Below are 16161 nucleotides of genomic sequence, written 5' to 3' on the forward strand. Positions count from 1 at the left end.
CCACCACCTCCCTCACTGTTTCTTCTGCTCCAATCCTCTCGAGCTCATTACTGCTGCCCTCGATCACAAGTAGACCATTCTCAAACTTCTGGGTCTTCTCAGTCACTGTCTCCTCTATTTTGTGAATCTTGGCTCCCCTCAGACACTCCTGTGAGCTCCCACTCATCTTGGTCTTGAGATGGGAACCTGCATTCCTAACCATGCTGTCTCCAATAATGCAGATTGGGGACTTCCTCTGGATCATTCTCTTCATTGTCGGCCCTCTTCGTGGTTGCTGGTCTTTCTCCTTCTCCGTTTGCATGCTCTTGTCTTCCAGGTCTTGCTGGGCATTCACAGCCTGTGTGTCCTCATCCTTGGCATCCTCCATCTGCATGTTCTTAATGCTGGTCTCTTTCACTGTCATCTGTACTTCCTTGGCCATCATGTCCTCCTTCCTGGTCTTCAGCCTCTCTTTTTCCACCTTCAGACATTCATCACACAAAAACATAATGTTTTTGTGGCTCAGCATCTTGGTGGAGGCCTTGAGCCCTACACAGGCTGTGTGGAACCATAACTCACACACCTCACACTCCACGCCACTACATCTGATCATCACACTCACCTTGCACACCTTGCAATCATCTACAGCCATCCTGATTCTTACTGTTGGTAAAATCTGAGGAGTTACTTTGAAATGCAGGAGTGGAGTCACACACATCCTCTCTCATCCTCAGCTGTGGTAGATGTGTGTCTGCATTTCTTAATGTAGCTTGAACATCCACTCTTCTTTATTTTCTTCCCATGCCCCCTCATCCATCTCTCTCCTTTCCCCATCTGTGGTACCAAGTCATTTCTGTTTATTCTTTTTATATTATTTACTAATTTGTACATTGTTACCAGGTCTTTTTCTCTTCTCTCTTGTAGTGTTCATAATCTGATCTCTTCAAGTTTTTCTTCATAGCTTAAGTCTTTCAATTCTGGCACCATCTTTGTCACTATCCTCTGTATTCTTTCCAATTTCCATATATCTTTTTTCTATGTGGAGCCCAAACTGCTGCTACATATTCCAGTTTAGGTCGTATCATGCTTGATATAATTTTCTTCATAATTTCTTTATCTAAATAGTTAAACACCACCCTAATGTGTGTTAACAAGCTGTACATAGAGCTGAATATTCCGTTTATGTGCCTTTCAGGTGATAGTATGTCATGGATCATTTCTCCCAAACCTTTTTCTTCATTACTTTTTGTTATTATTTCTCCTCCTGTTCTGTGATTCCATGAAGGTCTCTTTTTATTTTTTTCCTTTCCTATCTCCAACACATGGCATTTTCTGGCATTAAATTCTAGTTTCCATCTTTGGCTCCATGCATGTATATTGTCAATATCGTTTTGTAACTCCTTGCAGTCATTTTGATCCCTTATTATTTTCATTATTTTTGCATCATCAGCAAAAAGGTTTATATGACTATTTAGATCCTCTGTCATACCACTTACATATATTTGAAATATAATAGGGGCCAACACAGATCCTTGTGGTACCCCACTTTTTTTCTCTTCATGCCAACTTGAATTAGTGTCTCTGATTAGTGTTCTCATTTCCCTACCTTGTAAATAATCCTCCATCCATCTTCATGTTGCTCCCTTTAGTTCTCCTTCATTCTCTAACTTCCACATGAGACTTTTGTGGGGAACCTTATTGAATGCTTTTTTGAGATCCAGGTATACTGTATCAATCCATCCATCCCTCTCTTGCACTCCATCTATCATCTATTACTCTGGTATAAAAGTTCACTAGATTTGTGACACAGGATCTCCCTTTCCTGAATCCAAATTGCATTTCTGTAATTATCTTTTTGCCTTCTTAATATTGCATTCATCTATCTTTAATTACTATTTCAAAGAGCTTGCTTGCAATTCTTGTAAGTGACACTGGTCTGTAATTTAATGGTTCTATTTTATTTCCCCTTCTGTATATTGGGACTATGTTAGCTCTTTTCCACTCCCTTGGTACTTTTCCTTCTTTCAACGAGGTATTAATCACATCCCATATGGGTTCCTCCATTTGTTCTCTGCATTCTTTTAATATCCATCCTTACTTGATCAGGTCCCATAGCTTTTCTAACATTCAGCTCTTCCAGCAGTTTCTTGATTTCTTGTCTCTTTACTTGTATCTCCTGTATTCCCTCGTTCTGTGATACCACTTTTGGTGCCACAAAATTGGTTTCCTTTGTAAACACAGATTGAAAATTCTCATTCATTAGTTCACTCATCTCCTCAGTAGTTTCATAAATTCTTCCTTCTCTTTTTAACTTGTTTATGTCATCCCTGTGTTTCATTTTTCCATTTATGTATCTGTAGAAGAGTGTGGGCTCTTCCTTGTATTTTTTTACTATGTCACTTTCAGAATTTCTTTCTTCTCCTTATTATTCTATATTCATTCCTTGCCTTTCTGTGTTGTACCTTAGTATTTATGTTCAATTCTCTCATAATTTTTCTCCATTTTTCTCCTTTTTTCACATTTTCCATATTTTCACATTTTCTTCTTTAATTCTCCACATTTGTTTATTTGTGTGGGCTACACTGAGGTTTTCCTTGAAACTTTCAAAGATATTTACTGTGCCAGCTGCCTTCTTCCCTGTTGGTATCACTGATAATGTTTACCTGTACACTACTCTCTCATTTTACCCATTCGGCCACTTCCCAATTTACACTTTGCTTCCCCTGCACTCACACATCACACAATTCCCTATTATGGAGACAGGACTCAAGTTTGGCCCCCCGTACAACCAAAACCTAGGTAAATCCTTGGAGCTGCTGTGGATGTGTCCAATCAGCTGGATGGCGCAGCTGTGTGTGTGTGTGTGTGTGTGTGTGTGTGTGTGTGTGTGTGTGTGTGTGTGTGTGTGTGTATTTATTTACCTAGTTATGGTTTACATGAGGGGAGTAATCTCATAGTATCCCATCTCTATATCTATCCAGTTTGGTCTTAAAAGCATGGACAGTTACAGCATTGACAATATCTTCTCTGAGTTCATTCCATTTGTCCACACTTCTGTGAGGAAAACTATACTTTTTTATGTCTTCTGCTGTTAACTTTCTTCAACTTCTTACTGTGTCCCCTTGTACTCTGTGTGTCTAAATTTATAAAACATTTTTTGTCCACATTTTCCATACCATTTGTCATTCTGTAGATGTTTATTAAATCTCCTCTCTCTCTTGTATTTTCAATCTCTCTTCATAGGTCGACTTAACTCCAGAACCATCTGAGTGACTGCTCTTTGTCTTTGTACTCTTTCTAAATTTATAATATTTCTCTTTATATGAGGAGACCAATCTTGGTCTTGACATATTTGTGTGTGTGTGTGCACACATTTGAGAGAAAGACAAATTACATGTTAGGTTGACAGTTTCATGCTTCATTTTCAGGTGTGGAGGACATTTATCAACGTCACTAGCATTATGATCTGTATTATTTCCCTCATCATGTGTGTGCGTGCCTTGTACCGTGCACAGCTACTCAGAAAGGTAAGTCTGGACTTCATTATATATTGTTCTCCCTCTGTAGGCCACAAGAAGATACCTAATATTCAGGAGCTTTTGCCTGTGTTAGAAAATTTGTCAACATTGTTAGCATTATGATCTTCATTATTTCTCTCATTATGTGTGTGTATGCCTTGTATTATTGACAGCTGCTTAAAAAGTAAATCTGGGCTTCATTGCATAATGTTTTTCCTCTGTAGGCCATAAGAAGATATTTTATATTCAGCAACATCTGCCACCATTAGAAAATAAATTGTAATTTTGATAAGTCTATGATGCTGTGATTCTTGCACTTTCTATTTCTTTAGTAGCCTTTCCACCTTATTTTAATCAATATGAATAATTCTTTTTCCATTAATTACCACTTCCTAGCAAAAACAGTCATCTCTCATTTTTGGCAGGTTTTCATTTGTAGCTTGGATTATTGTTATTATTATTATTATTTATTTTATTAATTTATTTTTTTTTTTTTACATTAAGATATGAAATACTGTGGAGCCTTGGTTCTTGAACTTAATTTTTTTCCTGAATGCCATTTGAAATCCGAAATGTTTTGAAACCAAAACTATTTTCCCCATGGGAATCAATGTAAAATGGATTAATCCATTCTCAGACATTCATCCACCCTGTCTTAACAGCCTATGACAGTTGCTCCCATTGCTAAGATTACCACTCCACAACATTTCCAGCTCAAAAGTTATTTATCCAAAAAGGATGTATTGAATTAATTTAGTGACACAGAACCCATCAGATGAAGATATTCTCTTTGTCACTGATCTAGTGAGGGAAGCTTTATAGAATGACACAGAGAGAAGCAACCCACTTACTGCCAAAATCAAGGTGATCATAACACGTAGACATCTTGCTACTGGGAAAATCTTCTGGAAAAATGCATTTGTGCAGTAGTGATGGTGTTGTGGATCATTGAGGGAGCCACAGGTGGCTCGGGATTGCTCGTTACCCAACCAAACCCTGTTTGTTTTACATTGAGGCTCTTCAGTGGGATCACTTTTATCTTATTTCAAAGATTGAATTTCTGTCTTACCCACTTTGTCTCTCCTCCAAATATATAAAAATTAAGGAAATATTTATAGAAACTATAAATTAGTAATAAATGACACCTTTTGCTATTTCTTTTAGTATTTGAAATCAAGTAACTTTGTATGAGAACCAAATTATGGTTTGGCAACCGAAACAGTTATGAGTTTGAAATTTTGTTCGAAAACCAATTTGTTTGGAAAGGGATGCGTTTGGTAACTGAGATTCCACTGTACTGTAAATTCATAAAAGAAAAAAGTCAAAATGGATCTCTTTGATGTTATCCCCTCACTGATCAAAATTACCTTATTTGCCAGCATATTAGATGCACCTCTGCATAAGGTGCACCCCTATTTTACAGATGTTTTGTGGAAAAAAAAATTATAATGTTTCATGATAAAGTTATTGAAAAAAAAAATTAATGTGTGTGTGTGCATTATATTTACCTACTAGTAGTTATATTTATCTAGTTGTATAATACAGGGTTCAAGCAGGACTCATAGTGTCCTGTCTCCATATCTTTATTTATCCAGCATTTCCTTAAATTTATGTATGTTTGGTGCTGTAACAACCTCTTGATTTAGATCATTCCAGATATCCACAGTTCTATGTGGAAAACTGTACTTCTTGATGTCCCTCAAACACTAAGTCTTCCTGATCTTCTTTGAGTGCCCTGTTGTCTGTCCAGCTTCATCTTCCAGCGACACCAGGTCCTGCTTGTCTTTCTTCTCACTGCAGTTAATTGTTTGATACATTGTTATTAGATCACCTCTTTCTGTTCTAACTCGCAAAGTTTGCTGTCCCATTTCCTTCAAACTCTCTTCATATGTTAGATCTTTCAGCTCCAGTACCATCCTTGTAGCTGCCCTCTGAATTCTTCCCAACTTCTTTATATCTTTCTTCATATACAGAGACCACACCACTGCTGCATATTCCAGTCTGGGACGTAGCATAGTGGCTATAATTTTTTCATCATAGTCTTATCCATGTAATGAAATGCCACCCTAATATTTGTTAACATCCTGTATGTCAAGCCAACTATCTCACTTATATGCCATTCTGGGGTCAGAGTATCTCGAAAAACCACTCCCAGGTCTTTCTCCTCCTTGCTCTTCATATTACTTCCTCCCCCATTTTATAGTCCCATGCAGATCTTCTTTTACTCTTTCCCAATTCCATCAAATGTCATTTGAATTCCAATTTCCACTTCTTGCTCCATCCCTAAATCTTGTCAATATCTCTTTGCAACTCCATACAATCAACATGGCTCTTTTATTACTCTTAATTATTTTGCATCAGCAGCAGGGTTTGACCAGTTATATTATAACTGGTCAAACCCTCCTGCATATCATTGATGTATGTATGGAACATAATGGGCGCTAACACTGATCCCTGTGGTACTCCGCTTGTTATATTACTCCAACTTGAACAGGTGTCCATGATCACAGTTCTCATTTCTCTATCCTTTTAAGTAGTCTTTCATCCATTTTAGCATTGTCCTTCTCAGTCTTCCTATATGTTCCATCTTCCACAACAGTCTTTTATGCGGAACTTTATCAAAAGCTTTTTTGATGTCCAAGTACACTTCATCTACCCACCCATCTCTGTTTTGTACTTCATTTATTACTCTTGTATAGAAACTTAGGAAATTTTTCACACATGACCTTCTTTTTCTGAAAACAAATTGGCTCTATGTTATAACTGCATTCTCTTCCAAATATTTCACCTGCTTTTCCTTGATCACTGTTTCACAGATATTGCCCACAACACTAGTTAGCGACACTGGTCTATAATTTAGTGGCTCAGTCCTCCTTCCTCCTTTGTGTATTGGCACTATATTCGCTCTCTTCCACTCTCTTGGTACTCTTTCCTCTATCAGTGAGTTGTTAATTACATCCCAGATTGGCTCCACCACTTGTTCTCTACATTCCTTTAGTGTCCAACCTGACACTCCATCAGGCCCCAATGCTTTCCTGACATCCAATTTCTCTAGCAATTTGGGAATTTCATGTTTTTGCACGAAGACTTCCTATAACCCCTCTGCCACACTTCCTCGTTTGGTTCTGTAAAATCTCCTTCTACATTGAACATAGACCTGAAACTCTCATTCACAATTTCACTCATCTCTACTGCTGTTTGATATATCCTTTTTCCCTTTACTACCTTGTCAATGGTCTCTCTGCTTGTCATCTTTCCATTGATATACCTGTAAAAAAAACTTGGGCTCTTCACATTTCTTTACCTCATCCTTTTCAGATTGTTTCTCTTCCTCTCTTCTTATTCTAACATACTCATTCCTTGCCTCCTTATACTGCTCTCTATTATTTTAATTTCTTTGTTTCTTCAGTTTCTTCCAAGCTATATCCTTTCTCTTCTTAGCTTCTGCACATCAGGCATTATACCAAATATGTTTGCTCCTTACTTTATATACAGGTACATATTTCTGCACACCCTCATTGTACTTCTTCAGGAATGTTTTGTACTTCTCTTGCACTGTCTTGCCTTCCATAAGTCTCTTCCATTCGATACTCCCAAAGAATTTTTTTTTACTGTAAAATTTGTCTTTGCGTGATTTAGTTTCCCATTTTTATAATCCTCCTTACATGGTAGAACCTCCCAATCTTGCAGTTCCACTTCTGACACCACTTGGTCACTTTTTTCCCATTGGGCTTAAGTATTTAATGGTTGGAAGGGACTTCTTTTTTTTTTTTTTTTTTTTTTTTTTTTTTTTTTTTTTTGTGTGTGTGTGTGTGTGTGTGTGTGTGTGTGTGTATACCAGGTCTAGCATAGATGGTTCCTCCTCCGCTCTATATCTTGTAAATTCTTCCACCCATTGGTCTATTGTATTCACCATAGATAACTGTAGCATTTCTTCACTCCACAGTCCAACATTTCTATTAACTTCCATCTCCTCCCAGCTTTCATTTTTGCAGTTAAAGTCTCCCACTAGTACTATTTTACTGTTCTTCCTTATCATGTTGTCTAGGCACTTCAACACTTCCTTTTGTATTTCCTTATGTTCCTCTAGCCTCCATGTATTAGTCTTCAGTGGCACATATGTTAATATGATCCTTCTCCTTTCTCTCCTGATTGTTAAACCTATGACCTCCACTATGCCATCTCCATATTGCACTTCTTCCACATATATATCATCTTGAACCATTATCAGTACTCCTCCTCCTCCTTTTCCCTTTCTAGCTTTCATCTGATAATTATACCCCTCTTCCTTAAAGCTTAAATGGACTTCCTCTCTTAACTTTGTCTCAGTTATGCACAACACATCTAGTCTATTTTCCTTTAGATAATCTTTTACTTCCAGTACACCTGGATGTAACCCATCTATGTTTGTATACATTACTCTTAATGTACTACTCCTCACACCACCTGTAATTTATTTGTCTGCTGCTGTGGTTCTTTCATTTCTTGTTGTCCCTTTCCCAAATATACCATTTCCTTAGTCTCATATCTAATACCCTCCAGTAAAATTTCCGCTTCTCTGTCTCTGTCCTCTCATTTTTTATTTCCTTAGCCTCATTTCTCAGATCCCTCTCTTTTTCTCTTTCTTCCAAGTTTGTATCTCTTTTTACCCAAATATTCTTGTATTCTGAACTTCCAGCCAGCTTCCCGGTTCTTGCTAGGATCTCCTCTACTGCAACTTGGGATCTCATTCTCACTTTTAACTGTCTTTTACCTCCTTCACTATATTTTGCAATTTTATATGCTTCTTCCACTTCTCATTCCAGTCCCTGTTTCTCATCTTGTACCATTGTAATAATTTTCCTTACCAACTCCTTCTCTTCCCTCTCTCTCACAGACTTTACTGGGTTTTTCTTCTCTTGCAGCTCAAAAAAGACCATACATTTCTTCTTTTAAACTGTGTCTCTCACCAAAACCTCCTCATCTTTAATTACCTGAATTACTGTGTCTTTGTTGTTTTCCTGTATTTGTTTTTTAACCACCTCTGTGAAGCTAACTTTTTCATCCTCAAATTCTTTCTTCCACCTCAGTTCCTCCAGTTGGTTTCACATACTGCCCCTTCCACTTTTCCTGCACTGTCCTCCACCTTTTGTTGCAGCCCTTGCAGAGTTACTTCATATTTATTACAATTAGTCTTGAGTATCTCATTTTCTTTCTTTAGTTCCTCAATTGCCTCTTTCATCACATTGTTTATCTTTAGAGCACTCTCACATTCACTATACCTCTTTTTGAATTCTTTGTTTTCCATAATAAGTTTGTCCTGCTTTTCCAGAATGCCAGAGATCAGTTCCCTCTTGCACCTTATTTCTTTCTCTACACTGATTATCCTCATCATATTTCCTTTCTCTTCTCTGAATTCTGAAAAATCCCTTTCTTCACTTGCCTCCACCAATTGTCTCAAGCCAACATTTGTTTCAATAAAATGTGCCTTCTGTCTCACCTCCTCACTCAGTTTGTTTACAAACACATCATGATCAGTGGCACCACCTAGATCTTCCTTTCCTTCCATTCCTTTTAACCTCAAAATACTCTTTTATTTATTAAATTTGGAGACAGGACACTCTGTAACCCCCTCTCACCCCTGCATATGCATTACTAGGCCTCGTTGTTTTGTCCAGAGCCAGTAGCGAGTGCCTTCAGGAGCTCTGGCACCTGCATCCAAACAGCTGGCTGGTACGTGTGTGTGTATATACCTAGTTGTATTTACCTAGTTGTGGTTTATGGGAGGAGAGTAATCTCATAGTATCCCATCTCTATATCTATCCAGTTTGATCTTAAAAGCATGGACAGTGACAGCATTGACAACATCTTCACTGAATTCATCCCAGTTGTTCACACTTCTGTGAGAAAAACTATATTTTTTGATGTCTCTTCTACAATAACTTTCTTCAACTTCTTACTTTGTCCCCTTGTACTCTGTGTGTCTAAATTTATAAAAACATTCTTTGTCCACATTTTCCATACCATTTATCATTCTATAGATGTTTATTAAATCCTCTCTCTCCTATTTTCAAGGGTAGGAATTTCCACCATTCTTAATTTCTCTTCATAGGTCGACTTACTCAACTCTGGAACCATCTTAGTGACTGCTCTTTGTACTCTTTCTAATTTTATGATATTCCTCTTTGTATGAGGAGACCACACCACTGCTGCATATTCCAATCTTGGTCTTGTCATGGAAATCAACAACTTTTTTATCATTTCTTCATGTAAGTATGAGAATGCCATCCTTATTCTTCTTAACAAATTCATCGTCTCTCCAGTAATTTCATCAATGTGTCTGTCTGGAGTCAAATTTTCTGACTGTTACTCCCAAATCCACTTCCTCTATTGATTTCTGTAACTTCATACCATCCATCTCATAATGATATTGTATTCTTTTCTTACTCTTACCAAACTCCATTACATTTACTTAAATTGAATTCCATTTGCCAAGATTTACTCCATCTCTTTATCTTATTTAAATCATCTTGCTCCATACAGTCATTTACATTTTCTACCCTTCTCATCAGCTTATCATTATCTGCAAATAAGTTCATATAACTGTCTATTTCTTCATTTATGTCATTCACATATATTATAAACATTATTGGTCCTAACACTGACCCCTGTGGGACACCACTAGTTACTTTCAGCCAAGATGAATTCTGGTCTTGTATTACTGTTCTCATCTCTCTATCATCCAGATTCTGGTCTTGTATTACTGTTCTCATCTCTCTATCATCCAGATAATCTTCCATCCACTCTAGCAGTCTTCCTCCAATTTTTCCATAAATTTTATCTTCCATAGCAATCATTAGTGTGGTACTTTGTCAAACGCTTTCTTTAAGTCTAAGTAGACACTATCCACCCATCCATCTCTCTCCTGCACAATATCAATTACCCTCAAATAAGAGGACAATAAGTTCATGGAGCATGGTCTTCCCCTCCTAAATCCAAATTGACAATTTACCAAAACTTTATCTCTTTCCAAGTGTTCCATCCATCTTTCCTGTATTGTTCTTTTGCATAGATTTCCTACAGCACTAGTTACGGACACTGGTCTATAATTTAGTGGGTTTTCCTTATTTCCTCCTTTGAATAGTGGTGTAATATTTGCTCTCTTCCAGTCTTTCAGTACTCTTCCCTGTAATAGTGATGTCACCACTAGACTGTGAATTTTATCAGGCAGTTGTTCCCTATATTCCTTCAATATCCAGTTTGATACTCCATCTGGACCAGTTGATTTATTTACATCAGGTTCTTCCATCATCTTATGTATTTCCTCATTACTGACTGGGACTGTATTTAGTGTATTCCTCACCAACTTATCCTTTCCAGCATCAAACTCCCATTCCACAGTGTGTGTATGTGTGTGTGTGTGTGTGTGTGTGTGTGTGTGTGTGTGTGTGTGTGTGTGTGTGTGTGTGTGTGTGTGTGTGTGTGTGTGTGTGTGTGTTGTTGTTGTTGTTGTTGTTGTTGTTGTTGTTGTTGTTGTTGTTGTTGTTGTTGTTGTTGTTGTTGTTGTTGTTGTTGTTGTTGTTGTTGTTGTTGTTGTTGTTGTTGTTGTTGTTGTTGTTGTTGTTGTTGTTGTTGTTGTTGTTGTTGTTGTTGTTGTTGTTGTTGTTGTTGTTGTTGTTGTTGTTGTTGTTGTTGTTGTTGTTGTTGTTGTTGTTGTTGTTGTTGTTTCTCTCTCTCTCTCTCTCTCTCTCTCTCTCTCTCTCTCTCTCTCTCTCTCTCTCTCTCTCTCTCTCTCTCTCTCTCTCTCTCTCTCTCTCTCTCTCTCTCTCTCTCTCTCTCTCTCTCTCTCTCTCTCTCTCTCTCTCTCTCTCTCTCTCTCTGTATGTGTGTGTGTGTGTGTGAGAGAGAGAGAGAGAGAGAGAAAGAGAGAGAGAGAGAAAGAGAGAGAGAGAGAGAGAGAGAGAGAGAGAGAGAGAGAGAGAGAATTTTATTTAGTAATATTATTAGTAACAATATTTGTGCTTAGTATACATCTACTACTGCTTCAACTCCACACCTATAGACCTATGGGTGCCTTAGATGCACAGTAATTATCAGATTTTTTTTTTTCTTTTTTAAGAAAAATGTGTCTACTGCACCAGCAAATATGGTACCAATTCTTGAATTCACCTTCCATTCATATTGCGTACACATCTCATCCACATCCCAGCTCACTATATTGTCTTTCTTTACTGTCAGTAGAGAAGTGTTTTAACTAGCTAAGAGAGAGAGAGAGAGAGAGAGAGAGAGAGAGAGAGAGAGAGAGAGAGAGAGAGAGAGGGAGAGAGAGAGAGAGAGAGAGAGAGAGAGAGAGAGGGAGAGAGAGAGAGAGAGAGAGAGAGAGAGAGAGAGAGAGAGAGAGAGAGAGAGAGAGAGAGAGAGAGAGAGAGAGAGAGAGAGAGAGAGAGAGAGAGGAGAGAGAGACTACACTAGGTTAATGCCATGCTATGTCAATGCTTATTATACATGGCTCTTATGTATATGTAGTATGACAAGAATAATATCTGCATTTTTTTCTTTTTTTGTTTTCTTGTGAATAGGTATACATAGTGTATACAGGCAACCTTCAACATTCATGGATCAGTCATTTGCTGATTAGCACCAGAAGGGTAATTTATGCAAATTCAGTTTTTCACAGGTTGCCATCAGTTCAAATCACCAGGCTACAATATGATCTCAGAGACTTGCATGCCACTCACCATACCATCCCGCATTCCTTCCACTGCCTAGTAGTTTTATCAATTTGGCATGTTTCTGGTGGCCAATTGTGTACATTTGCTACTGCTTGTATATTGTGTATATACATTTTTCACTGCCGCCCAGCTGTCTCTTCCTCATTCTCACTCACTGTGATCACGTTCATGTTAATATCATCATATTTTTACCATAGCTACAATGAGACCTACCAAGACACCTGAAAGTGACACACTTAAGTGCTCAAAGAATATTCTGACTGTAAAGAAGGAGGTGGAGTTATGATATGATAAAGATATGATATTATATGATATGATGGTATGATAAAGGAAGGAGGCAGAAGGGTAAAGTGTATCAGGGCAACACAGTATTGGCATTCGTGCTGATGATACCAAGGAACAGGAAAGATAGAGCAAGAGGCCACACCATAATGTATATGGTTTACTTTCTTTTATTGAATATCAAATTCATTATTTCTAAATACATGTACATAGGGCTTTTCTTTACTTAACTAGGCCATATGGGTATCAGGAATCTTTTCAAGGGGGCTCATCAATATAGAATTTTTTTTTAAGCACAATAGTTATTCATGCATTATCAACATTCACAGATGTTACCTAATACTTCCAATGAATGTTGAGGGCTGGCTGTATATCATTTCTATATATGAAAAGTAGAAAGGAAAATAAAGAATAGATATTCCTTATTTGACATGGGAAGTAGTGATTAAAGGCAACTTACTTGTGGTTAAAGTTACTAAAAAGAGTATTTATTCATAGGTGTTTAAGAAAACATAATAGCCATGAATAACAAGAGAAGATTGTGTTTGAGGGGACAACCAAGTTATTTTCCATTTTCGTCATTCATGAACCAAACTGGACTAAATTTTTATGATCTATAAAGTTCTTTTAGATAAGTTATATGTGTAAATTTCATTAAATGTGAAGCAATAGTTTTTTCAATTAAAATACAGAAAATTGAGGTTTAGATTTGTGCATATTTTGACAGCATTTTTTCTTGGATTTTCTTGAAAACTTATCACAAGATTTGATGGTTTTCCAAGAAAATTCTGTAATAGAATTTTCATTTTTTGGTTTCGTTGAGAAAAAAATATAAAAACTTTCTTCAGCTGGATATTTCTCTTAAGCTAGAAAAACAAGAAAATCAAAATTCTGTCATGTAACTTTTTAGTTATTTTAATTCCCTTTTTTATGACACCAAAATCATCAATATGACAATAAATGGCAGAGAAATATTTCTCAATAGTGCAATAAGTTAGTTTTGAGATATGAGACTAAAGTTTAAAGGGATACCCACATGCTTTTCAACCATATATAGCTTTGTAATTCTGGAATTTTTAGGTGCCAAGTATTATAATGTGTTTTGAGTTGTAGATGATTTTGAGCCATAATTGCAAGCATTAGATTCATAAATGACTTGTTCTGTTGGCATCTGGAATCTCTTAGATGGAACATTGCACACTTCATTTTTCCATTGAGGGCATGCCACACAGATGCATGTGCTCTGCTCTCAGCTGATATCTGGCATGCTTTTGCCAGTATCTCATCCCTTTGGGTAAGATAAGACTTCCTCTTAACTACTGTGGTGAAAGAGAGCAAAAAGTAGGAAGTGAGTGAATGCTAAGTGGGTCTTGATGGGCAAGAGCGTCACAAATCTCCCTTTCTCTAAGTGTACATAACATGCACTGTCACTGAGGTGGTGAGGTTCTTCTGTAACCCAACTCAGCTAGGCTGTGAGAGGAAACTTCCATACTTCACTACAAAGAAAACTGGAGCCATATTAACAAAGATTCTTAACTATAGAGGTTAGAGTTTATGCTTAACTTCCCAAGTTGTGCTTTGTCTAGGTCTTAAATTTAAGACAGGTCTGGAATCTGCTGAACTTTAAGAGTTACGCAAAAACTAAGTTAACTAAACAAAGATGTCCGACCATCAAGCTCAAGCCCACCACCTCAAGAATTATCAGCCCCATAAGGATGTTTTTGATGACCTGAGTGACTCTGAAATGTTGGACATGTATAGAATAAAAGTGCAGGAGTGTTATTTGTGACATATTTGGCGGGAGATCCCTTGGAGAGCCCCACAGAAAGAAGTGATACACTGACACTAGTAATTTAAATACCGTGTTTGCCAGCTCATCAAATGCACTTTTTCTTGAAAAAAAAAATATTTGATAACTACTGTGCATCTAAAACGGCCATAGTGCAGACGCCTAGGCCTGTAAGCCTAGGCCTATTGGTGAAGAGCTGAAGCAGTAGTAAATGTATACTAAGCCCAAATATTGTTACTAATAATATTACTAATACTAAAATTCTCTCTCTCTCTCTCTCTCTCTCTCTCTCTCTCTCTCTCTCTCTCTCTCTCTCTCTCTCTCTCTCTCTCTCTCTCTCTCTCTCTCTCTCTCTCTCTCTCTCTCTCTCTCTCTCTCTCTCCCCCCCCCTTCCCTTCCCTTCCCTTCCCTACTCCCCATTCCCTGCCCTCCTCTCCCTTCCCTCCTTCCCTCCCCTTCCCTCCTTCCCTCTCCCTTCCCTCCATCCCCACCATTCCCTTCCCACCTCTCCCTTCACTCCTTCCCACCCCATTCCCTCCTTCCCTCCATCCATCCTCTCTCTCTCTCTCTCTCTCTCTCTCTCTCTCTCTCTCTCTCTCTCTCTCTCTCTCTCTCTCTCTCTCTCTCTCTCTCTCTCTCTCTCTCTCTCTCTCTCTCTCTCTCTCTCTCTCTCTCTCTCTCTCTCTCTCTCTCTCTCTGACAGATAAGGAGGGAGGTGATAGGGAGAGAAGTTTGAGACAAGACAAAAGAGGAAGGGAGAGGAAAAGAAAAAGGAGAGAAGGGACATAAACAAGCAAGGAAATTACATGGGGCAAGGAAATGGAGGATGGGAAGATGGGGAGAAAATAGAAAGAATAATTGTAAGCAGCAAGGGTGAGGAGTGAGTAAAGAATTAGAGGGAGAGAGGAAGTATTGAGGAATAAGTATTCATTTTTCCTCCATTCCTTTGCATTCCATTTCCTTTGCATTTATGCACCTTCCATCCATTTTCATCCTCAGTCAGTCTCATTCAACTTTGCAATCCTCATGATTGTTTTCTTTCTCTCTCTCTCTCTCTCTCTCTCTCTCTCTCTCTCTCTCTCTCTCTCTCTCTCTCTCTCTCTCTCTCTCTCTCTCTCTCTCTCTCTCTCTCTCTCTCTCTCTCTCTCTCTCTCTCTCTCTCTCTGTCTCTCTCTCTCTCACACACACACACACACACACACACACACACACAGAGAGAGAGAGAGAGAGAGAGAGAGAGAGAGAGAGAGATGGAAGGAGGGAGGGTGGTGGATGGGTGAGATGGATGGAAGGAGGGAGGGAAGAGGGAGGAGGTCAGGAAAGGGAGAGGGAGGAAATGGGAAGGGAAGAGTGGAAGGGAGAGGAGAGGAAGGGAGTGGAGAGAGAGAGAGAGAGAGAGAGAGAGAGAGATGAGGGAGAGAGAGAGAGAGAGAGAGAGAGAGAGAGAGAGGTGAGGAGAGAGACATTGTTTTAGATGTGATGGTATGTAGTACTGTACAGCCACAGTACTGCATCATTCCAGATGTGAAGACAAAATACACACACTTTTAGGGATTTCGGTGGAACTTTCATTGTTGCCTTAGACATACCAAAACATTTTGTTGGAGTCTGGCACAAAGCTTTGACTTCCAAACTACTTTCTTAGGGCTTCTATCCTTCTCTTTGTAACTTCATCTTGCATTTCCCTTGATTGTTCTATTGCTGTTGTGGTAGATGGTCACTGTTCCCCTAAGTCTATTAACAGTGGTGTTCCTCAGGGTTCTACCCTGTTATCCACCCTCTAACTATTGCTCATCAATGGTCTTCTAAATTTCTTTTCCTATCTACTCCTGCACTGATGATACCACCTTGCACTTTTCCATGTCTTTTCATAAATGTCCAG

At 38.3% G+C, this 16161-nt stretch overlaps 1 protein-coding gene across 8 annotated transcripts in view; it reads left to right on the forward strand.

Moving 5' to 3' along the window:
* The window catches only part of LOC135103715 (mucolipin-3-like), a 374712-nt gene that overhangs the window by 239262 nt on the left and 119289 nt on the right, over positions 1–16161 (forward strand). For 7 of the 8 annotated variants that reach the window (XM_064010341.1, XM_064010338.1, XM_064010339.1 and 4 more), the window contains exon 8: positions 3408–3506. The exons of the other annotated variant lie outside the window; for it this stretch is intronic. In XM_064010341.1, coding sequence (XP_063866411.1) covers positions 3408–3506 — 99 coding nt within the window. The remainder of the gene's footprint in view (positions 1–3407; positions 3507–16161) is intronic. 8 annotated transcript variants of the gene reach the window in all.

This window comes from Scylla paramamosain, chromosome 9 (assembly GCF_035594125.1).
Source record: "Scylla paramamosain isolate STU-SP2022 chromosome 9, ASM3559412v1, whole genome shotgun sequence".
Taxonomy (NCBI): Eukaryota; Metazoa; Arthropoda; class Malacostraca; order Decapoda; family Portunidae; genus Scylla; species Scylla paramamosain.